The sequence below is a fragment of the Diospyros lotus genome, chromosome 6, assembly GCF_014633365.1.
Source record: "Diospyros lotus cultivar Yz01 chromosome 6, ASM1463336v1, whole genome shotgun sequence".
Taxonomy (NCBI): Eukaryota; Viridiplantae; Streptophyta; class Magnoliopsida; order Ericales; family Ebenaceae; genus Diospyros; species Diospyros lotus.
In genome coordinates this window covers 11516340-11533788 of record NC_068343.1, presented here as the reverse complement: position 1 = coordinate 11533788, position 17449 = coordinate 11516340, and the positions used below count along the sequence as shown (strand labels likewise).

Below are 17449 nucleotides of genomic sequence, written 5' to 3'. Positions count from 1 at the left end.
TTGGTCGGTACGTCTGTAACCCAAGTTCTCTAATTGATTACGTCTTTTCCCACTTCTGAGAAGGCCTCTTCCAATATTGATGGTCGTTGTGAAAGGAAAGATGGTGAGGGTGGGTTGATAGATTTCACCCGTCAAATCTAGTGAGGTTTTGGGTTTTGTCAAAATTTTGACAATGACATAACGTTGAAGGTGGGATTTTCTGTTTGACTTGCTAGATTTTGGCTTAGTGAGCAGTCTAGCTTGTTCCTTGGAGTCAGCCATACTCCCTTTAAATATGTGGGTAACATTTTAACAATATAATAATCTTATATTGTTATGAAGTTATACTAAAAATGTTTTAGACTATTTTTGGACGGCACTATTTGCATTGTCTCATTTGTTAATTTGAAATTTAAAATTTACTGTATGTGTAGTTCGTAAAAATTAAAAGACTTAAATTGATTAGATTTTAACCCAAAAATAAAGAGAATTTCAAATGACCTCAAAAGGCGATTTATTGGATGGAAAATGTTATTGGTACATTTTTCTATACACCTTGAACTACATAAAGATATACCAATAATAAAAAGTCTCTCATGAGACGCATAAAAACGCGTGAGACGCATTTAAGACGAAAAATATTTTAGTCATAATACTCCCTTATTTAATCTAAGATGTACAAAAATTATGTATAGCATGATTCTTATTACATACATACATGCTATACACATGTATGTATATATATAGATATATAAGCGTACACATACTTATGTCCATACATTAATACGAACTATATATAACACAACATATATTCATAAATACACACGCACACAAATTATATGTACATACATATAATTTGTGTTATATGTACATACATATAACATATTTATATACATACATGTATAATACGCATGTAAACACGTGTGTGTGTATACTTTTTAACCATAGAAGCATTAAATTTGAAATTTTCATGTAAACAATTATCCAAATACTTTCTAACTGGCATTTCGTAAGCAATTATCCAAAAAACAACATAAAAAGAAGAATTAACCCAACCCAACCCAATTTCTGGTTTATCCGAGGCTACGACAGAGACTGATTGTGACGTGAAATAACGTTTTCCTGATAAAAGAAGTAATACATAATTTTCAATCGTACACAAAGCACCCTCTTCACGAACACCTCAGCCAGCCGTCCCACTTTTGATTCAGGCAAGAGAGCGAGGTTTTGGAAACAAAAGGATCCTAAAAATAAAAACCAATCTATGAGGCGGCTTATGACCACTAAAATAAAATTATTAATGATATGACCAATAATCAACCAACACCTTTGACTGCCACACTGGGCACTTACAAACCACCCCATCCCCCATGCCAGTTTATAATGCCGATATTCATTCGGCATAACTCCAGCTTTACTTGCAAAGCTGCTGCGAATAATAGGGCAGATAGCATGGATGATTCTCTCATTTCCTGGCCAAACTTCGCAACTTTTCGCGGTTTACTGGAATATTACTGCTCGAGGCTACTTTAACTTGTTTAGACTTCATCTTGACTGACTTAACCATCGATGATAGCTCGTGTTTCTCTTTCTTTAAGGACGATTTATCAGGCCGCAACTCATTTTTGTCTGTCACTGGATCATCAGAATGCAACTGAGCCTGCTCTCTAGGTAATATTTTTTCCTGCTTTTTCCCGCTCAATTCCTGGTCACCCTTCCGTTGTTTCTGTGCTAACTGCCGAGCATAGGCCACACTCCTGCAACAAACCCACCCAGTCCATAAGCATAAGCAACAAATAAGAGGAGAGGGTCTCTTGTAAATTAAGTAACATATATATCCGCAAATATGTCCGAATGTTAGTAATTTACATGATCAAAGGAGAGCATGAAATGAAATCATTGGTGATAAGCACATCCAATTGCATCATCACTAGTAAAGGGGTTTATTATGGAAAAAAACCATATCTTCATAAGCTATAATCCAGGGGCCATACCTTTTGAACTGAGGATCTGTGGGATCCAGAGCATACATAGGTGACGTGAAGAGAGCTGAAAACCTTGGATCATCAAAGTCAGCAGTTGGTATTTTTGCCTCGTCAATAATTTCTTTAGATCTTTTCCCCTTGGCCTTCTTCAGTTTTAAATTGTATCCCTTCAGGCCAGTATCAGCTTCTCGGTCATCAGCCAGCAATAACTCAAGCTCTGCCCTGCTTGCTTCTGCTTCTTTAGATGTTTCCTGGTGCTTCTTTCCCTTCCGGACACTTTTTCCCTTGCCATCCTTACTTCCTTGAACTGATGGCTCTTCAAAGAAGTCATCCAGATCTTGTTTTGGCTCTTGATCAGAATCATCACTCTCATCCTCTGAGGAATCCTTTGATCTATGCTTCCTGGCTTTCTTTTTTTCTCTCCTCTTCCTAAGATATGCCTCCCAAACTGTTTCTGATTTCTTGTCCTTCTTCTCTAACAAGCGCTTGCTTAGATCTTCTAAACCAGTGTTGAAAGTGATCTCCATATCCTGATCCTGATCCTCCTCGCCATCTTCATCTGAACCTTCACCAGACTGGAGTAGAGCACGATACAAGTCTTCTTTCTTATGTTTCCTTTCCGATTGATCTTCCATGGTATCATCATTGTCATCTTCATCACTAACACCATCATCAGAAGCCAGAAATTCTCTCAATTCCAATTCAGCTAGCTACATGAAAACAGAACCAGTATCAGTAATAGGAACTAGAGTACTGCAGAATCCAAATTTCCTTCTTATTAACCGCAGATGACACATGCTTGACCATTTGAACAGTCCTTCACTCCTCTCATGCCATTCTCATTGTTAACTTTTCCTTGGCTGTCATTACTTCCACCATTTCAAGTGGAAACTAGTATTGACTATAATCCTCAATTTTTGTTTTGGGGAAAAAATTGCAGAAATAAGTTTAAATCCCCATGCATTTCCAATGGCCAAGGATCTATGTCAAATTTGCATGGAATTATAGCACAAGAATTAAGATATATGTAAGTGCTGGTATCAAGTAAATTCAGGAGCAAACAAGGACCCTCCAAAAGGAAATAATGAACCATCAATCTACCTGGTCATCATCAAATTTCCTTTTCAATGTCTTCGCACGTTGTGGTTCATCTTCATCCCATGAAAGATGTATTTTACTATTCTGCAATGCTTTAGTATGGAAATCCAAACCTTCATAGTTTGCTGGGGCCTGAGTAAAAATAGAAAGATTAACAAGACAAAAATCTAATAATAGTACCTCGTTGTTTAATCCAAGCCTAGTATCAAAAGAAGAGCAACATCTAAAGTAACTCAGTCAAACAAACAAACAAATAAAACAGAACAAAGTAAAACTAGAGTACAAGCAAACAACATCTAAAGTAACTCATTCAAACAAACAAATAATAAAGCTGGTCAAGAATTTGCGAATGTTTACCTCTTTGCCCTAGTAATGGATGAACCCACTAAACATATCCAGATAGACATGTCTTCTTATATGCTACTTGTAGATGACATTGTGCTAGTGAATTGAGACAAAAGAATGTGTGAATATTAAGCTTGAAACATGCAGGAACGCTTTAGAATCTAGAAGCTTTAAGTTAACAGTATTGAAAATCAAAACTATAAAAAATAAGTTTAGTAAAAATATAAATTTGAATGATGTTATGATAAAACTTTAGAATCGAGTCATTCCAAAAAAATCAGTTCAAATTTCTTGGATCAATCACCCAAAATAGATGTGCAGATTACTGAAGATATTGTTAGGGATAAGCATTATTCATTCAAGGCTGAATTTCTGAACCAACCTGATTAATTTCAGTTAGTTTGATTCAGTTATTTATTAAATTCAGTTCGGTTCAGTTTTTATATACCAAAAAACACAATTGCTTTTCAATTTAGGTTCGATTTTTAACCAAATTAACTGAAGTATATGATTATTTTAAAAAAAATACTTTTAGGTTTTTTAGAAAATTACCACCAAATTAAACCGTAATTGATGTCTATGGCCAAAATTATACTTATTAATATATCTTAAATTCATGCCAAACTTAATTTTGATTGTTTTGAATAAAGTTTGATTATTTGATTAGCTTCAGACATTTAGGTTACTTTTTGTTAATTTCAGTCATTTTGGCTAAATTGGCTTTTAAATTTTCAATTCAATTCTTTTTTGTTATATATAAATTCAGTTAATTCGATTTAGTTACTAAATTCTTTTATAAGTGATCGAGTTAACAAAATGATCACCCTAGATGTTACCGATAGAATTAAGGCACAATGGTTAAATGAAAAAGAACATTCAAAGTTCAATAAGATGGTATGATTCTGTAAACCTAAAAGAAAATTTTATAAAACAATTATATGATCAACTTTGTGGTATGACATCAACTTATACAAAATATGAACATAACTGAGATGAGGATATAGATAGATGCAAGCCTATATAAGAAAAGACAAAATTATAAATGAAGTTGTCCATACATAATAAGGTTGGAGAAGGGATGGCAACAGGGCTGCGCAGCCTCAGCCATGCGCAGAACCCCACCACTATCCCGACAGGAAACAAAACTAAACCCCAACCTCGCCCCCAATGGAGACAAGGCAGGAACAGGGATCCCCTTTCCCCAAAAAATTTCAAATTTTTTTATATTAATTATTTTAGAATAATAACAAGGAAAATATTACAAGCTATTAAAAAATTAATTCTAATCAAGTAAGCAAATTGCTGCTTGTTCACTCATTATATAAAAATAATCTATAACTGATGAAATAACATATTATAAAATATATTCTATAATTTCATATTTATATATACCATATAAATATAATGTTAAATTTATTTGTATACTATATACGGCAGGCTGGAGGTTACTAATCCCACCCTCGCCCCCCAAAAAAAAAATTATCAGGAATTTGCCTTGCCCCAAACCTTGGTCAAAGGCCGTTAACCCCACCCCAACCAGCGGGTCTCTGCAGGGACGGTTTTTTTTGCATCCTTGGAATGACTCCTATTGAAGACATTGATGAGACACAATTAAGACCGTTAGGGTTTGCATTAGTTAGCATTCAATTCTCGGGAGAGGGTCTTAGAATGTAATTAGGAATAATTTTGTATTTTTATATTTTATGAATCTAAAATGTAACGGAAACTAACTCTTATAAGTTAGTACCGGCAGTCCTATTATTTCATATAATTGCATTTTAGTCCCCTGTTGTAACTGCCTCTATCCCTTATAAATAGAGGCGGATAGGTTCTCAGTCATGAAGGATTCATTCATTCTTTTCTGTTAAGTCTTGCACAGTCTCTAGAGAGAATTGAGAGAGAGCAGCGCTCGGTCCTTGTATTCTCAGGAGGGAAGGCTACTGTTAATAGCCAAGTGTGTGCGAGAGAGAGTGCTGTAATTCTATTGCTTTCTAGTGGATTCTATCAGGTCTTCGGCAGTCTGGATATAGGGCATTTTATCCTAAGGGAGTGCCTGAACCAGGATAAGTCTTCCTGCCTCATTTACTTTCTGTTGTTGTTTTGATTTCCTCTGCTATCTGTTATTCTATTTCTGTTCTATTGGTTGTGAGTTGGCTGTGAGAAGTGGGGATTTATCGTGTGTATAATTGGTCCTATAGTTAACAAAGACAATTTAGTTGTGTGAAAATAAAACCAATAAAAATGCATGGAAAGTGACGGAATGAAAACAAACACAATAATAAAAGAGCTAAAGGATGATCAAAGAAAAATTTGGTGGGAGACTCTTAGATATGATATGAGTTATAAGGACCTTAGAAGATAAAACCATAGATAAAAATGGTCAGCAATCTAGAATTTATGTAACCGACAAGACATAGTAGAAATAAGGCTGGCTTGATATGTTATTCTTCTTGTTGTTTTCATAATAAATATTGGTTTATCCATCATGCCAAAAAGATACAATTCTTAGCATCAGGGTTAGGATATACATGAGGAGCAAGACGGGACAATAGAGGTAGAGAAAGTTATAAAAACATGGAAGATCTGATACTACTCACTAGAGTTGACGTCACGAAGTGTTGCAAAGGTGCACTTGTAAAAGATATGACATGTTAGCCAAGAAGCATGAACACATTAACATGGGATACAACAACACCACATTTTCACGGTTGAGATACTTTAATTGATAAAATAATTTTTTATATTTTTAATGGCAAAATAAAGTATCAAAACTATATTCCAAACTCATAAATATGCATTTAAAATTCATAAGCCAAAATTCCAAATGAATAACTCTAATCTAATTAGCAATCAACTCCTAGTCCAATCATCTTCGTCCCTCACAATCCAATTGATGTTCAAAGTGCTAGAGAATAGAAGTGCAAAAGGTGTGCAAACTGAACAGTTATGCAATTAAAACACAAAAAAACAAAAGAATCATGTAATTGCCATGTCAGAAAAATAAAATCAAAATGAAAAACTTAATCTTTTAGTCTTCAAAGTGTCCACATAGGGGACACGTGTGCCCTCTTGTATCCTTCTAGAAAAATTTAAGAAAGTGTTGGACACGCCACGTGAGCATGTCCCGCATTTATTGGAGGCATGTCAAAGTGTCCAACGCACCAGCGACACCAGTAAGGCAGCTCCTAGGAAGTGTCCGTGCTTTATAGCATGTAACCATTTGTTCCCTTAAAGAGGATGTAGTGCATAACATCTAAACAGGTGTTGCTTCAAATTGTTACTCTGTGCCTCTAGCATCAGCAGAGACTGATTTAATCAGGATCCAACCCCCACATCTCAAATGTCAATCCAAATGAGTTACCATGACTCCATGAGTTTAGGCTTCTGGTTTAAATTTGTCCAGCTAAAACCTCTCACGCATAGTATGAAGTTAAATATTATCTAGTGTACAATTTGTCTAAATAGGTTAAAAAATACCTCTGTTGCAACATCACGAGGGGGAAGTTTAAACTCCATGGAGTCAGGAATAAACCTCAGGTCTAGCTTATTTGATGATCGTTCAAACTCAACACCATCACAAGTTTTGTAAAGGTAATCTGCTGTAGCAATCGAATCGCATTCCACAACAGCATAATAGTACCTGAAGTGGAAACAGATAAAAGTATGGCTTGGCATTGTTGCTCAATATAAAAGATAAGACCATAACAGAGAAAGACATAAGTACATCAAACAAAAAATAATAATAATAAATAAAAATAATAATAATACTATCTTTTGTAGAAAGTCCCACAGTAACTTGGTTGTATTCATAGATGTAAAAGGCACACTAAGAACCAAAGAGTGCTTGGAGCCAAGGCTAGAGATGCAAGGCATGCGCCCCATGAACACAAGGTGCACATTTATGATTTATTCAAAAGGTGTGTAAAATACTTATACACCATTGTTTTCAATATATAACCATAAAGAGATAAATGCAAGCTCAAAAAATCATGAGTGAGAAATAACCAATACTATAATAACAACTAATATTATCTCAACAAAGTACTAGAAGTCTAAAACATCAACTTGAACCATTGTTTCAAATTTCAAGTTTTAACACAAATAGACAAATTCATAAAATGAAGAGCAAGTAAATGAAGTACAATTTGCACACAGCAAATCACAAATATTCTTTAAATCATAGTCTAACTTCTCAATTCATATTTTAACAAGACAGACCTCTGGCCACCACCAACAGGCTCGCCCCTAACTGATCTACCCAAATATGCTTTTATATTGATAAGAAACAGATTCTCCAATGACGAAATAAAGCTAAAGACTTTCAGAAATAAAAATAGATTTAAAAAAAGAAAACTCCTTTGATAGTCGAATTTGCTGATGAAGAGTAAGAATGAAGCACCACACCGCTAAGTTGAATGCTTGAATAGAGATTTGATAGTCAAATCTGCTGATGAACAGTAAGGATTGAAGATAGATCTACTTTGTCATTTTAACATCTATCAGATAGCTGATAGGATTTTGTTTTAATGTTTTTAGGGTTTGATAATTGATATATGTTTGTTTTAATGTTTTTAAGGTTTGATATAAGTTTGTTTTAATCTTTTTAGGTTTTGCCATAAGGCGTAAGAGGCACGTGCCTAGGATGGTGCCTCACCTCAATTGTGGAGAGGAGCACAGAGCTGCCCCTAGCACTAACTATGGTTGTAGTGCAACTATGTTCATGAATTAGTCGTTACTGCCCCTCCAACTTCTAGACAAAGCATACCACAGCCCCATCTTTTCCACAGATGGGGAAAAGGCAAGCAATCCCAGTTAAGCACATGCAAAATAGCAACAGAAAGCCCAAAAACTTTTAAGCTTGCAAACAAAGATATGAATTAACATGAAAATACCTCAGCCTACTTAATTCATATGCCCGCAATTTTTCATTGTCAATTTCATCATCATCATCATCATCACTCTCATTTTTCTCTTTATCATCATCAAATAAGCCAACTGGACCATGCAGTGCTTCTTCTTCCATTCGCTTAAGTCCAAACTCAGATGGATAGACAGCCACTGATAAGATCTGACCCACTTTAGGGAGAAATGAGCTCAATAATACATACAAATCAACTGCCTACAAACAAAAAGAGCTGACTGGAGTAAGCAGACACTTTTTTTTTTTGGGGGGGGGGGGGAGGGGGAGGGGGAGGTAGGGGGGAATTTTACTAGGAACGCCAAGTGTTCTCTGCAAATAAATGTCAAAACACTAGAAAGAGATAGAGACAGTACTGAGATGATGCTTAATAATAAGAATGGTCACTGGCTACTGAACGCTAAGGAAACAAGAATCAAGATTATTGAAATATTTGGACCATGAAGTACGAGAAATAGTTCATATACACGGGAGGTTTTATTGAAGTATTAAAAAAGGGGGAAATGGCTGTTGTTTCCATGCAATTGAAGAAGGAAGTGAATCTTTGTGAATGCTGGCAAACAACTTTAATGAGCAACAGGCATATTTGTAAGGCCATCCCTGAATGGAAAAGCCAGCAATTTTGTAAACATAAGAAAATTATTAATACACCAAGTGTAAGTCACAAGCACAAAGTTGTAACATTCAGAACAGTCTGCAGGAACAATTTTACCAAACCAAAAATTAAAACAGATTTTCACGTAAGAATATGAACTCCACATGTACTCTAGCAATAGTAACTTCTAAATCTCACAACCTGAAACTCAGTTTAAAACCAGCTTAAAAAGACGCAATTATCAACACTGCAAGCTTATGAGTAGACCATACTACCTCAGCAAGCTGTTCCTTACTAAAAATTGGCATGACCAACAGCTCTCTTATACCAATCAACTGAGTGGCATCCTAATGAAACTGTCAAAAAGAAGGCACTTATACTACTCTCAGCATTACCAAATTGCCTGCAATACTCAAAGTGAAATAATTTCCTCCCAACAAAGTTCCGTAGGGTGCCACTTGAATTATGCATAAAATTAGACAGAGAACAAGAATGTCCGCACAAAAAGACAGAGAAAATTGAATTAGACACGTGAAAAAAATAAATAAATACCGACACACGGATGAAAAGCACCATTTTTTTTTTCTTTTGTGTGTGGATGTGTCTAGAAGTCCTGTGAAAGTTCCTTAATGGTTTGTGACTGTTAGAGCACAAAGTTTCCATCGACCAATTGCTTGTTTGCATATGAAGGTACAATAACATTTGTTCGTGTCATAACCTTCAACATTGAAATGCATCATAGGTAACTTCAAAACAGATATTACTGACACACCTTTACATAACGCCAATCCAAATTAACTACAGCAAGTCTGCAAGTTTCTTTGTCGATCTCTGCCACATCTTCCTCCTGTTCCATATGAAATTGCAAAACAAAACTTGGTTTTAACATAGTCTTCTGTCAACACATTTAGAAATTATGATTCTCACAATTTCACCTGTACGAAATTATCCTCTTCCGAATAAATCACATCTTCGTCGTCCGTAACCGTAGTGTCGGTCGAAGAATCCTCATCGCTCTCTTCGCCTGCTTCCTCGTCACCTTCTTCTACCGATTCCGACGCATCCGATTCAATTTCCGGCTCCAAATTGGAGGATTGTCCACCAGGTTTCTTCAACTCTTCCTCACTCTCTTCGCTCTCCTGATCACTTTCGGTGCCTTTGTCCTCCGCTTGCGCTTTGCGTTTCAATTTCTCTCCTTCTTCTTCGAGGCGGTAGTAGTGCTTGAGAGCGTTCTGCGAGGCAGAGTCCTTCCTCGGCTTACCTCGCTTGTCAACCCGAGCGGAGGACGAAGAGAAACTCTTGTCGGTGAACATGCGGTCGAAGCGAGAGTCAATCGCAACCTTGGATTTGTGCTTCGAAAGCTTCGCAAACCTAGGGTCGGAGTGCACAGATGCGAACCGGGGGTCCGTGATGACAACTTTTCCGCCCCCACGGCGATTGCCGCCATTCTGCGCACGGTTACTTGGGTCAGCCTCGTTCTTTGGCTCCTCTCCAATGCTCTTTTTAGATTTCTTGTTCTTTGAACCCATTGTAAATAAACTGTTCTTCGCTGTGGAAATCAGAACCGGAAGGAGAGTAACGGAGCTTTCTGATCATTCGTCTTCGGCGACCATAAACCCTAGAAAGGGTCAACAGAGATTTTAGCGGCTATGCTCCCTAATGGATCGGTGATTTCCCAGATCCGAACCGCATCCGGATTTAACCGGGAGAGTCTGATTTTGCTTTTCTTAAATAAGTACACATTATATCCTTTAAATTTAAGATAATTATAAAAATTATCTTTAACATTTAAAAAAATACAACGAGTAGTCATAAACTTTAATACTATAATGCAATTCTTTTTATGTTGTTAGTTAACTATAATTAGAAATTTAAAAATAACCAAAAAATTCTTTTATAATTTAAAAATTATTTTCTTCTTTTTTATTTTCAACAAAAACAAAATAGCAAGAACGATAATTCTTTTATAATATTAACAGAACTAACTATAAATTTTTTTGTTTCAAGAATATGGAATTCATCTACGATGAGTCTATGTTTATGTACATAGACGAATATGATTGGTTTAAGAGTTAGTGAGGCCCTAAGTAGTCGACAAAGTAGTACAATTAATAGTAACTCTTTTTTTCCGTCTTACATGAGTATTGAGTAGCATTACCATCGCCTAACTTGCGATTGTACGTCTATTATTTCTAACTCTTCGTTTCCTTCCTCCCATCGGTGACTATTTCTCTTGGTCTCATGGCTCTCATCAGTGTCCACTCATTCCGTTGGTGTTCGCAGTCTCTTTCTTCCGACACTTTCTCTTTTTGGTGTCACTTGTCATTTTCTTAGAGTACCATCCCCCCTCTCTTAGAGGGTCTAAGCTTAAACTTTAGTGACTTATGCCTTAAGTCAACCTTATAGATAAATAAATATATATAAATTCATCATATATGCCACAAATTCTTTTTTTAGGTTTATTCATTTTCAATAAACCCTGTAAATCTAGAAATTATTTTTCCTCTCATTTCAAATAATCAAAAATTTTGGATAACCATTTGTATTTTTTTTATTTTTCTAAAATTAGAGAAGATATAAGAAAGAATAGATTAAAAATAAGATAGAATGAATGATGTTATATTATTCTTTTATTTAACAATATAAGAGATTATTGTTAATTTTAAAATATAAAGAATGATTCTTGCAATTAAGTTAAACTTCAGAAATAGTTATTATAATTTTACTTTTTATAATTGATAAATGACTAATATACTGAATTAATATAGTTTATACTGAATTATAAGGTATTTAATTTCACCATTTTACTAATTTTAACCTTCATTTAAATATTAATTTTAAAAAATAAACTATAACTTGTTAATTATTATCACCTATAAATAGCCAAAATATAGATTGCCAGTGAGGGTAGGCCCAATTCGTTTCTCTTGAAGAGGCTTGAGCTCGACCCAATATTGTAGCCCATAAAGTTGGATTTGCGGGCTTGGTGCAACCTTGGCGAGGCCTTTAGTTGTGGTGAATGGCACAATCAAAAATCAAAATCTTAATTATTTTTTTTTTATCCAAACAAATCCTAAAATATTTTGAATGAATATTTTCCTACAGTAAATAAATTTGTCTTTTAAAATAATAATTAAAATATTATTTTATTATAACATTTATAAAACAATATTATTATAACTTGTGGTTATTGATTGTTTATTTTTCAAGCAAGTACCAGTGTTGATGTGTTCAAGTTGAGAAAGTACTTACGTTGTTTATTTTAGTATGACATTCAAAACTAATTTTGAAATATACTTTACATAGCAATCTGAGTAAGTTCTACATCGAAAGGTGATTTATACATTTTTATAACATCCAGTGACTTAATCTAACATACAAATAATGTCCAAAAAAAATTGATTAAACCCCTATCAAATTTGGATAAGATTATCATAAGTCTCCATCCCTCAAACTTGAACTAGGGAAGACTAGGCGAAACTCAAATAGTGAAAATGGCCACTTTTGTCAGGAAAAAAAACACATAAATATACCCTCCAATTTTGTCCCCAGAGCCATTTGACCCCCTCAACTTAAAGTATCTTAACTTTTAATTTTGAAATAATCACACATATTACCTTGCAATTTTGGACCAATCATGCACATATTTTTCCTATTAGTATTGTGTGTGAAGTCATGCGTGGTACAACAATGTGATGGGTCAATTGTATTGCCATTGATGACCCACCGACTAGGAAGATGAAAAAGACGATGAACTAACCATTGACCTCCATCGCCCTGATTGAACAACATCTCTCACACGAGGAAGACGACCAGGAAACCCATTGTGTCGATTTGGCCTCCCTTGCACCGATCGATAGATCTCCATCGCGTGAAGAAGCACGAGGAAGAAGACTAAGAGACCCATTAAACCAACCACCGATCTCCATTGCATCGATTAACCGACCGCCTATCGCACGAAGAAACACGAGGAAGATGACCAAAAGACTTGAGACTCCGATCTAGCTTTCCTCACTTTGATCAACAAACCAACTGATCTTCCTCAATCGCCACTATGCTATATATGTCAAGATTTGCATCGCTAGATTGATCGTGCACCTCCCTCGCGGCTAGCCCATTTCTAGCCTCCCTTTCTTGCTTTGTCGACATTATGGATGGAGGCCTCCCCAATAGATTTGTAAATGGCATTGTGGATGAGAAGGGTTTTGCATAGCATGTGTAATTAACGCGTTCCCAATTGTCAAATAAGGGGTGTGATTGTTTCAAAATTAAGAATTGAAGGACATGATAGGTTCATTCTAAAATTGAGAGAACCAAATGACTCAAAGGATAAAGTTAAGGGCATATTTATACCTTTTGCCCTCTCATGAGTTAACCATTCATCATCTTAAACAAACAACTTGATGGTACAAACCAAGATTTGACGGATGAGAATTTGATTTTAAGCCCCAATCAAATAACTCATTTTGTTTCAAATCTTTACACATTGCATCCCGCATTTATAGAATAAATAAAACTTAAAAATAAGTGTAAATCCAACTTAATGGATAAAAAACGACTGTATGAATTTTACTAGTTTAACATTCATTTTGTTCTTCACAGGCAACATAATTAGTGGAATCACTGATTAAGTAATAATATTTTGTCAACATTAATATATACTTACTAAAGTCCACACATTGAGATCATTAATGTAGCCGATGCACGATTCGTTCTCTTACAATATTGACAAATGAATTTTGAAGTGGAAAAGATAATTTTACAGTTCCATGGATGAAGAGTGGAAGCCACTGTAGAGTACTTTGACAGTGAAACAAATGAAAGGAAGAGGACGATGAATGGTTGAAGGACACGGCAATTACTATAGGAATCGTTACACAGAAAATATTTGGATTCAAATGAGTGGAAAGTGGACTGATTGAGCCATGGAAAAGCCGAGCTGCCGAGGTGACAAGACGGCATGATTCCTATAATGAAATCCCCATCGCATGTTTCTCATCTCATCATTCCTCCTAAATTATTAGCCATGGATAAGAATTATTACTGTCATTGACCATTTGTCTCTTCTCTTCTATGACAGTAAATACTCCTAGATTTTTCCTCTGGTAGTCCTACTTAATTTTACTCCAATATATTCTAAGCTACACATGTAGAGAATAATTGTGGTGCTAACACAAATTTACACTGATTTGGATTAATGGTAAAATAGTGATGTAGTCGAGTAAAAGTGTTCATTTGACAAGTTACTATTTTTTAAATGGGCTTTCGAATGCTTAATTTAGAATTCGTCGAGACTTTAAAAGTGAGTTATAGATAAGGAGGAGATTTAGAGAACACATATCACATTTAATTTTTTGTTATGTCATATATTATATGTTTAAGATGTATCATTTTTTGGTAAGTAAAAAGATTAAGATGTGTACTTAAAAATTTTGATTTCGGTAGATTAGATTATCTATACTCATTTGATTTGACGAGATAATTTTGGAGAGAGATTTTCATCAAAACTTGGTAAGATTAGAAAAATTGATAGGAAACAAATTTTTACTCGTTTAAAAGTGACACACATGTGATAGAGTGAAAAGAATAGCAAAATGAAATCTATAAATAATTGTAATTGAGAAGGGAAAGAATAGACAATGTAGCTAACCAATCATGCAGGTCGCTCTCTGTCAACCTCCATACCAATACATTATATATAACTAATAAAGCCGAGCCTTGAAGATGAAGTTTGAACTTGGACGAAAATTTAACGACACTGATGGGTTCATTCCAACCACCTAAACCATTTGTTTTCTAAAAAGATTCAACTAATGCCGTCTTTATGCTGGAGCTGCTTTCCTTCATGCAATTATGCGATGCCATCCCACGTAGGGTAGCTAGCTTGCTAGTGATTATGTTGGAGCTAGTAATTAATCAATATTCAGTTCTGTTTTTTGATGCCATTAACTAATGGCTATTCTTTGAAGAAGAAAGGCTATATGACGATATTAAGCAGAAGAATTTATGCATACAAATGGGCACCCAACAGCTCTATTTATCACGATGAAGCAAAATGGCACATCATTTACTTTTATTTAGTTACTACTCGGAAAGAATAAACCATGTTGGTATTTCTTTGATGGCATAACAAAATTGGATATAATTACTATAAAAAAGTTGGGCACAAAAGTCTTCTCAGCGTGGCGTTTAATAAGTAGAGAATTAAATTGAATTTGTGCATGATGATGTGATGTAATTCCTTTTGTGTCTATTCGATGTGCATATAGAAGATGAATCATAATTGTTATGGTTTTGTGAAAGAAAAATGAAAACAAAAGATAAATATAGAACATCAACTTAGGTTTCATGATTTTAAAGTAAATCAACTGTTAAAATAATTTAATTATGTTATCAAAACTATCATCATGAGATAATCCTACTTGGTATAAATGTTATCTAATTCGTAAATATATACCATTTTCCATAAAACAATGCTCTTTATATTATCTTGCCCTAAATGCATTGACAAATGAGACATGATTTGGCTTGTGGGGAATGCTTAATTTCTACTCCATAATCAACATGCAACCTCAGCAAATTCACTCGAACCACCATTTCAAATCTGTCTCTCTCTCTCTCTCTCTCCCCATAATTAACATGCATGCTCAACAAATTCACTTCAACCACTTTTTCAAATCTCTTGTCCCTCCCCCTCCAAGAACATTATAAATCAATAACGTTGTTACAGCCAGCACCATCCATCAAGCACAAAAGAACAAGAGCTTGAGCTGGAGCTCCTAGCATAGTACCATGGCCGCCATTGCTGCAATTCTGAGCTCACTGATTGTCTTCTCACTCGCTGCTCTGGGAAACGCGCTGAGTATGAATTACTACCAAAAGACATGCCCCAATGTCGATGCAATCGTCACAAAAGCAGTCAAAAGCGCCATGGCACAGGACAAGACAGTGCCGGCTGCGCTGCTCAGGATGCATTTCCATGATTGTTTCATCAGGGTACAAGCCTGGAAAACACTTGAATTTCAAGAGGCTTTTAGAACTTTTCTTGGTTCTGTAATGTGATTCGTATGTGTTACTTGTTTTGGTTGAAGGGATGTGATGCTTCTGTGCTGTTAAGTTCAAAAGGGAAGAACACTGCGGAGAAAGACGGGCCGCCTAATGTTTCTCTGCATGCCTTTTTCGTCATTGACAATGCCAAGAAAGAACTAGAAGCATCCTGCCCCGGTGTGGTTTCTTGTGCTGACATCTTGGCTTTATCTGCCAGGGATGCAGTCATGTTGGTAAGTTGATTAAAACGTTCAGTATTGCTGACAAGCAGATTTTGTGAATTTGATTAGTTTTGGGGATGTTTTACTATTAAATCTGCAACAATTCTAATAGAAGCAACATCTTAAAGATGGCGATGTTATCATATTCAAAGTCACGTTATGTTGAATCTCTTATGATATTTTGTGAGTGAAGCGCACTTGTTGCATCTATATAATGATTTGAGACATCATGCTTCCAGACTGGAGGACCTTATTGGGCTGTGCCTAAAGGAAGAAAAGATGGAAGAACATCAAAGGCGAGTGAAACAATACAATTGCCAGCTCCCACCTTCAATTTTTCTCAGCTTCAGAAGAGCTTCAACCAAAGAGGTCTCTCCTTGGACGACCTAGTTGCCCTCTCAGGTCAATAAACACCGATAACCCAAATCATAATATCATTTTCATGATTTTGACTACAGAGGAAACTGACCCTTTTCCTCTTTTCCTGTCAGGTGGTCACACTCTGGGCTTTGCTCATTGTTCATCATTCCAGAACAGAATCCGCAACTTCAGCCCCACGCATGAAATTGACCCTTCAATTCACCCATCCTTTGCAGCAAGCTTGAAGAGCGTTTGCCCGGCTCACAACGCCGCCAAGAATGCTGGCGCCAACATGGATCCTTCTTCAACAACCTTTGACAACAATTACTACAAGCTAATCATGCAAAGGAAAGCCCTATTCACTTCAGATCAAGCTTTGATTGATTTTCCAAAGACAAAGGGTCTAGTATCCAAGTTTGCTACCTCAAGGGCAGCTTTCTACAAGGCCTTTGTGAACTCCATGATCAAGATGAGCAGCCTCACAGGAGGTCAGGAGGTCAGAAGGAACTGCAGGGTGGTCAATTAGTAAACTCAATCATATTCCTTCTATTCTTAAAGTTTATTTAGCTGGAGTGTAATAATAGTTATGTTGTGTCCTTCGTTTGAGAACCATAAATCAAGTGGCTGCCTCAATGTAACAAAGTCAAAGCAGTATAATATGAAATGTATGTAGATGTTCTTAGCGCTAGCTTCCAAGTTTTTGGGGCCCATGTATCCAGCTATGGATGAGTGACAGTATACCACAAAATGCATGCTGAAGACTCAGATTAAGGAGAGTCTTCCTGCTCTGAACTTAGATGTCAGACTACAAAATGCAAACAGCACCCAAGGAGATTCTCCTGCCAAGGATGATAAGTAGTTCAAATTCAGATCAAAGTCTTGATAGCGTCCAATAGGAAAT

The 17449-nt window shown here is 35.7% G+C and overlaps 2 protein-coding genes across 2 annotated transcripts; one reads left to right on the top strand and one right to left on the bottom strand.

The window, feature by feature from the left end:
- Window positions 1-1026: 1026 nt before the first annotated feature.
- LOC127803649 (pre-rRNA-processing protein esf1) lies at window positions 1027-10597 on the bottom strand. The gene is made up of 7 exons (XM_052340050.1): window positions 9856-10597; window positions 9693-9767; window positions 8300-8526; window positions 6885-7047; window positions 3066-3194; window positions 1974-2674; window positions 1027-1736 (listed from the first exon to the last, which is right to left on the bottom strand). Exons 1-7 carry the CDS (start codon window positions 10447-10449, stop codon window positions 1445-1447), a joined length of 2181 nt encoding a protein of 726 aa, XP_052196010.1. The 5' UTR covers window positions 10450-10597; the 3' UTR covers window positions 1027-1444.
- A 4916-nt stretch (window positions 10598-15513) lies between these two features.
- Window positions 15514-17244, top strand: LOC127803650 (peroxidase 64). Its single transcript, XM_052340051.1, has 4 exons — window positions 15514-15916; window positions 16012-16200; window positions 16428-16590; window positions 16680-17244. The coding sequence occupies exons 1-4, from the start codon at window positions 15713-15715 to the stop codon at window positions 17072-17074; spliced, it is 951 nt and encodes a 316-aa protein (XP_052196011.1). The 5' UTR covers window positions 15514-15712; the 3' UTR covers window positions 17075-17244.
- Window positions 17245-17449: the final 205 nt, after the last annotated feature.

Excerpts from the sequence above, each read along its gene's own strand:
- LOC127803650 (XM_052340051.1), top strand. The coding sequence starts at position 15,713 with ATGGCCGCCATTGCTGCAATTCTGAGCTCACTGATTGTCTTCTCACTC. Across the intron at positions 15,917-16,011 it reads TCCATGATTGTTTCATCAGG|GGATGTGATGCTTCTGTGCT; the intron begins GTACAAGCCTGG and ends TTTTGGTTGAAG. Across the intron at positions 16,201-16,427 it reads CCAGGGATGCAGTCATGTTG|ACTGGAGGACCTTATTGGGC; the intron begins GTAAGTTGATTA and ends TCATGCTTCCAG.
- LOC127803649 (XM_052340050.1), bottom strand. The coding sequence starts at position 10,449 with ATGGGTTCAAAGAACAAGAAATCTAAAAAGAGCATTGGAGAGGAGCCA. Across the intron at positions 7,048-8,299 it reads TATGAATTAAGTAGGCTGAG|GTACTATTATGCTGTTGTGG; the intron begins GTATTTTCATGT and ends TTTCCACTTCAG. Across the intron at positions 2,675-3,065 it reads GGAAATTTGATGATGACCAG|CTAGCTGAATTGGAATTGAG; the intron begins GTAGATTGATGG and ends GTTTTCATGTAG.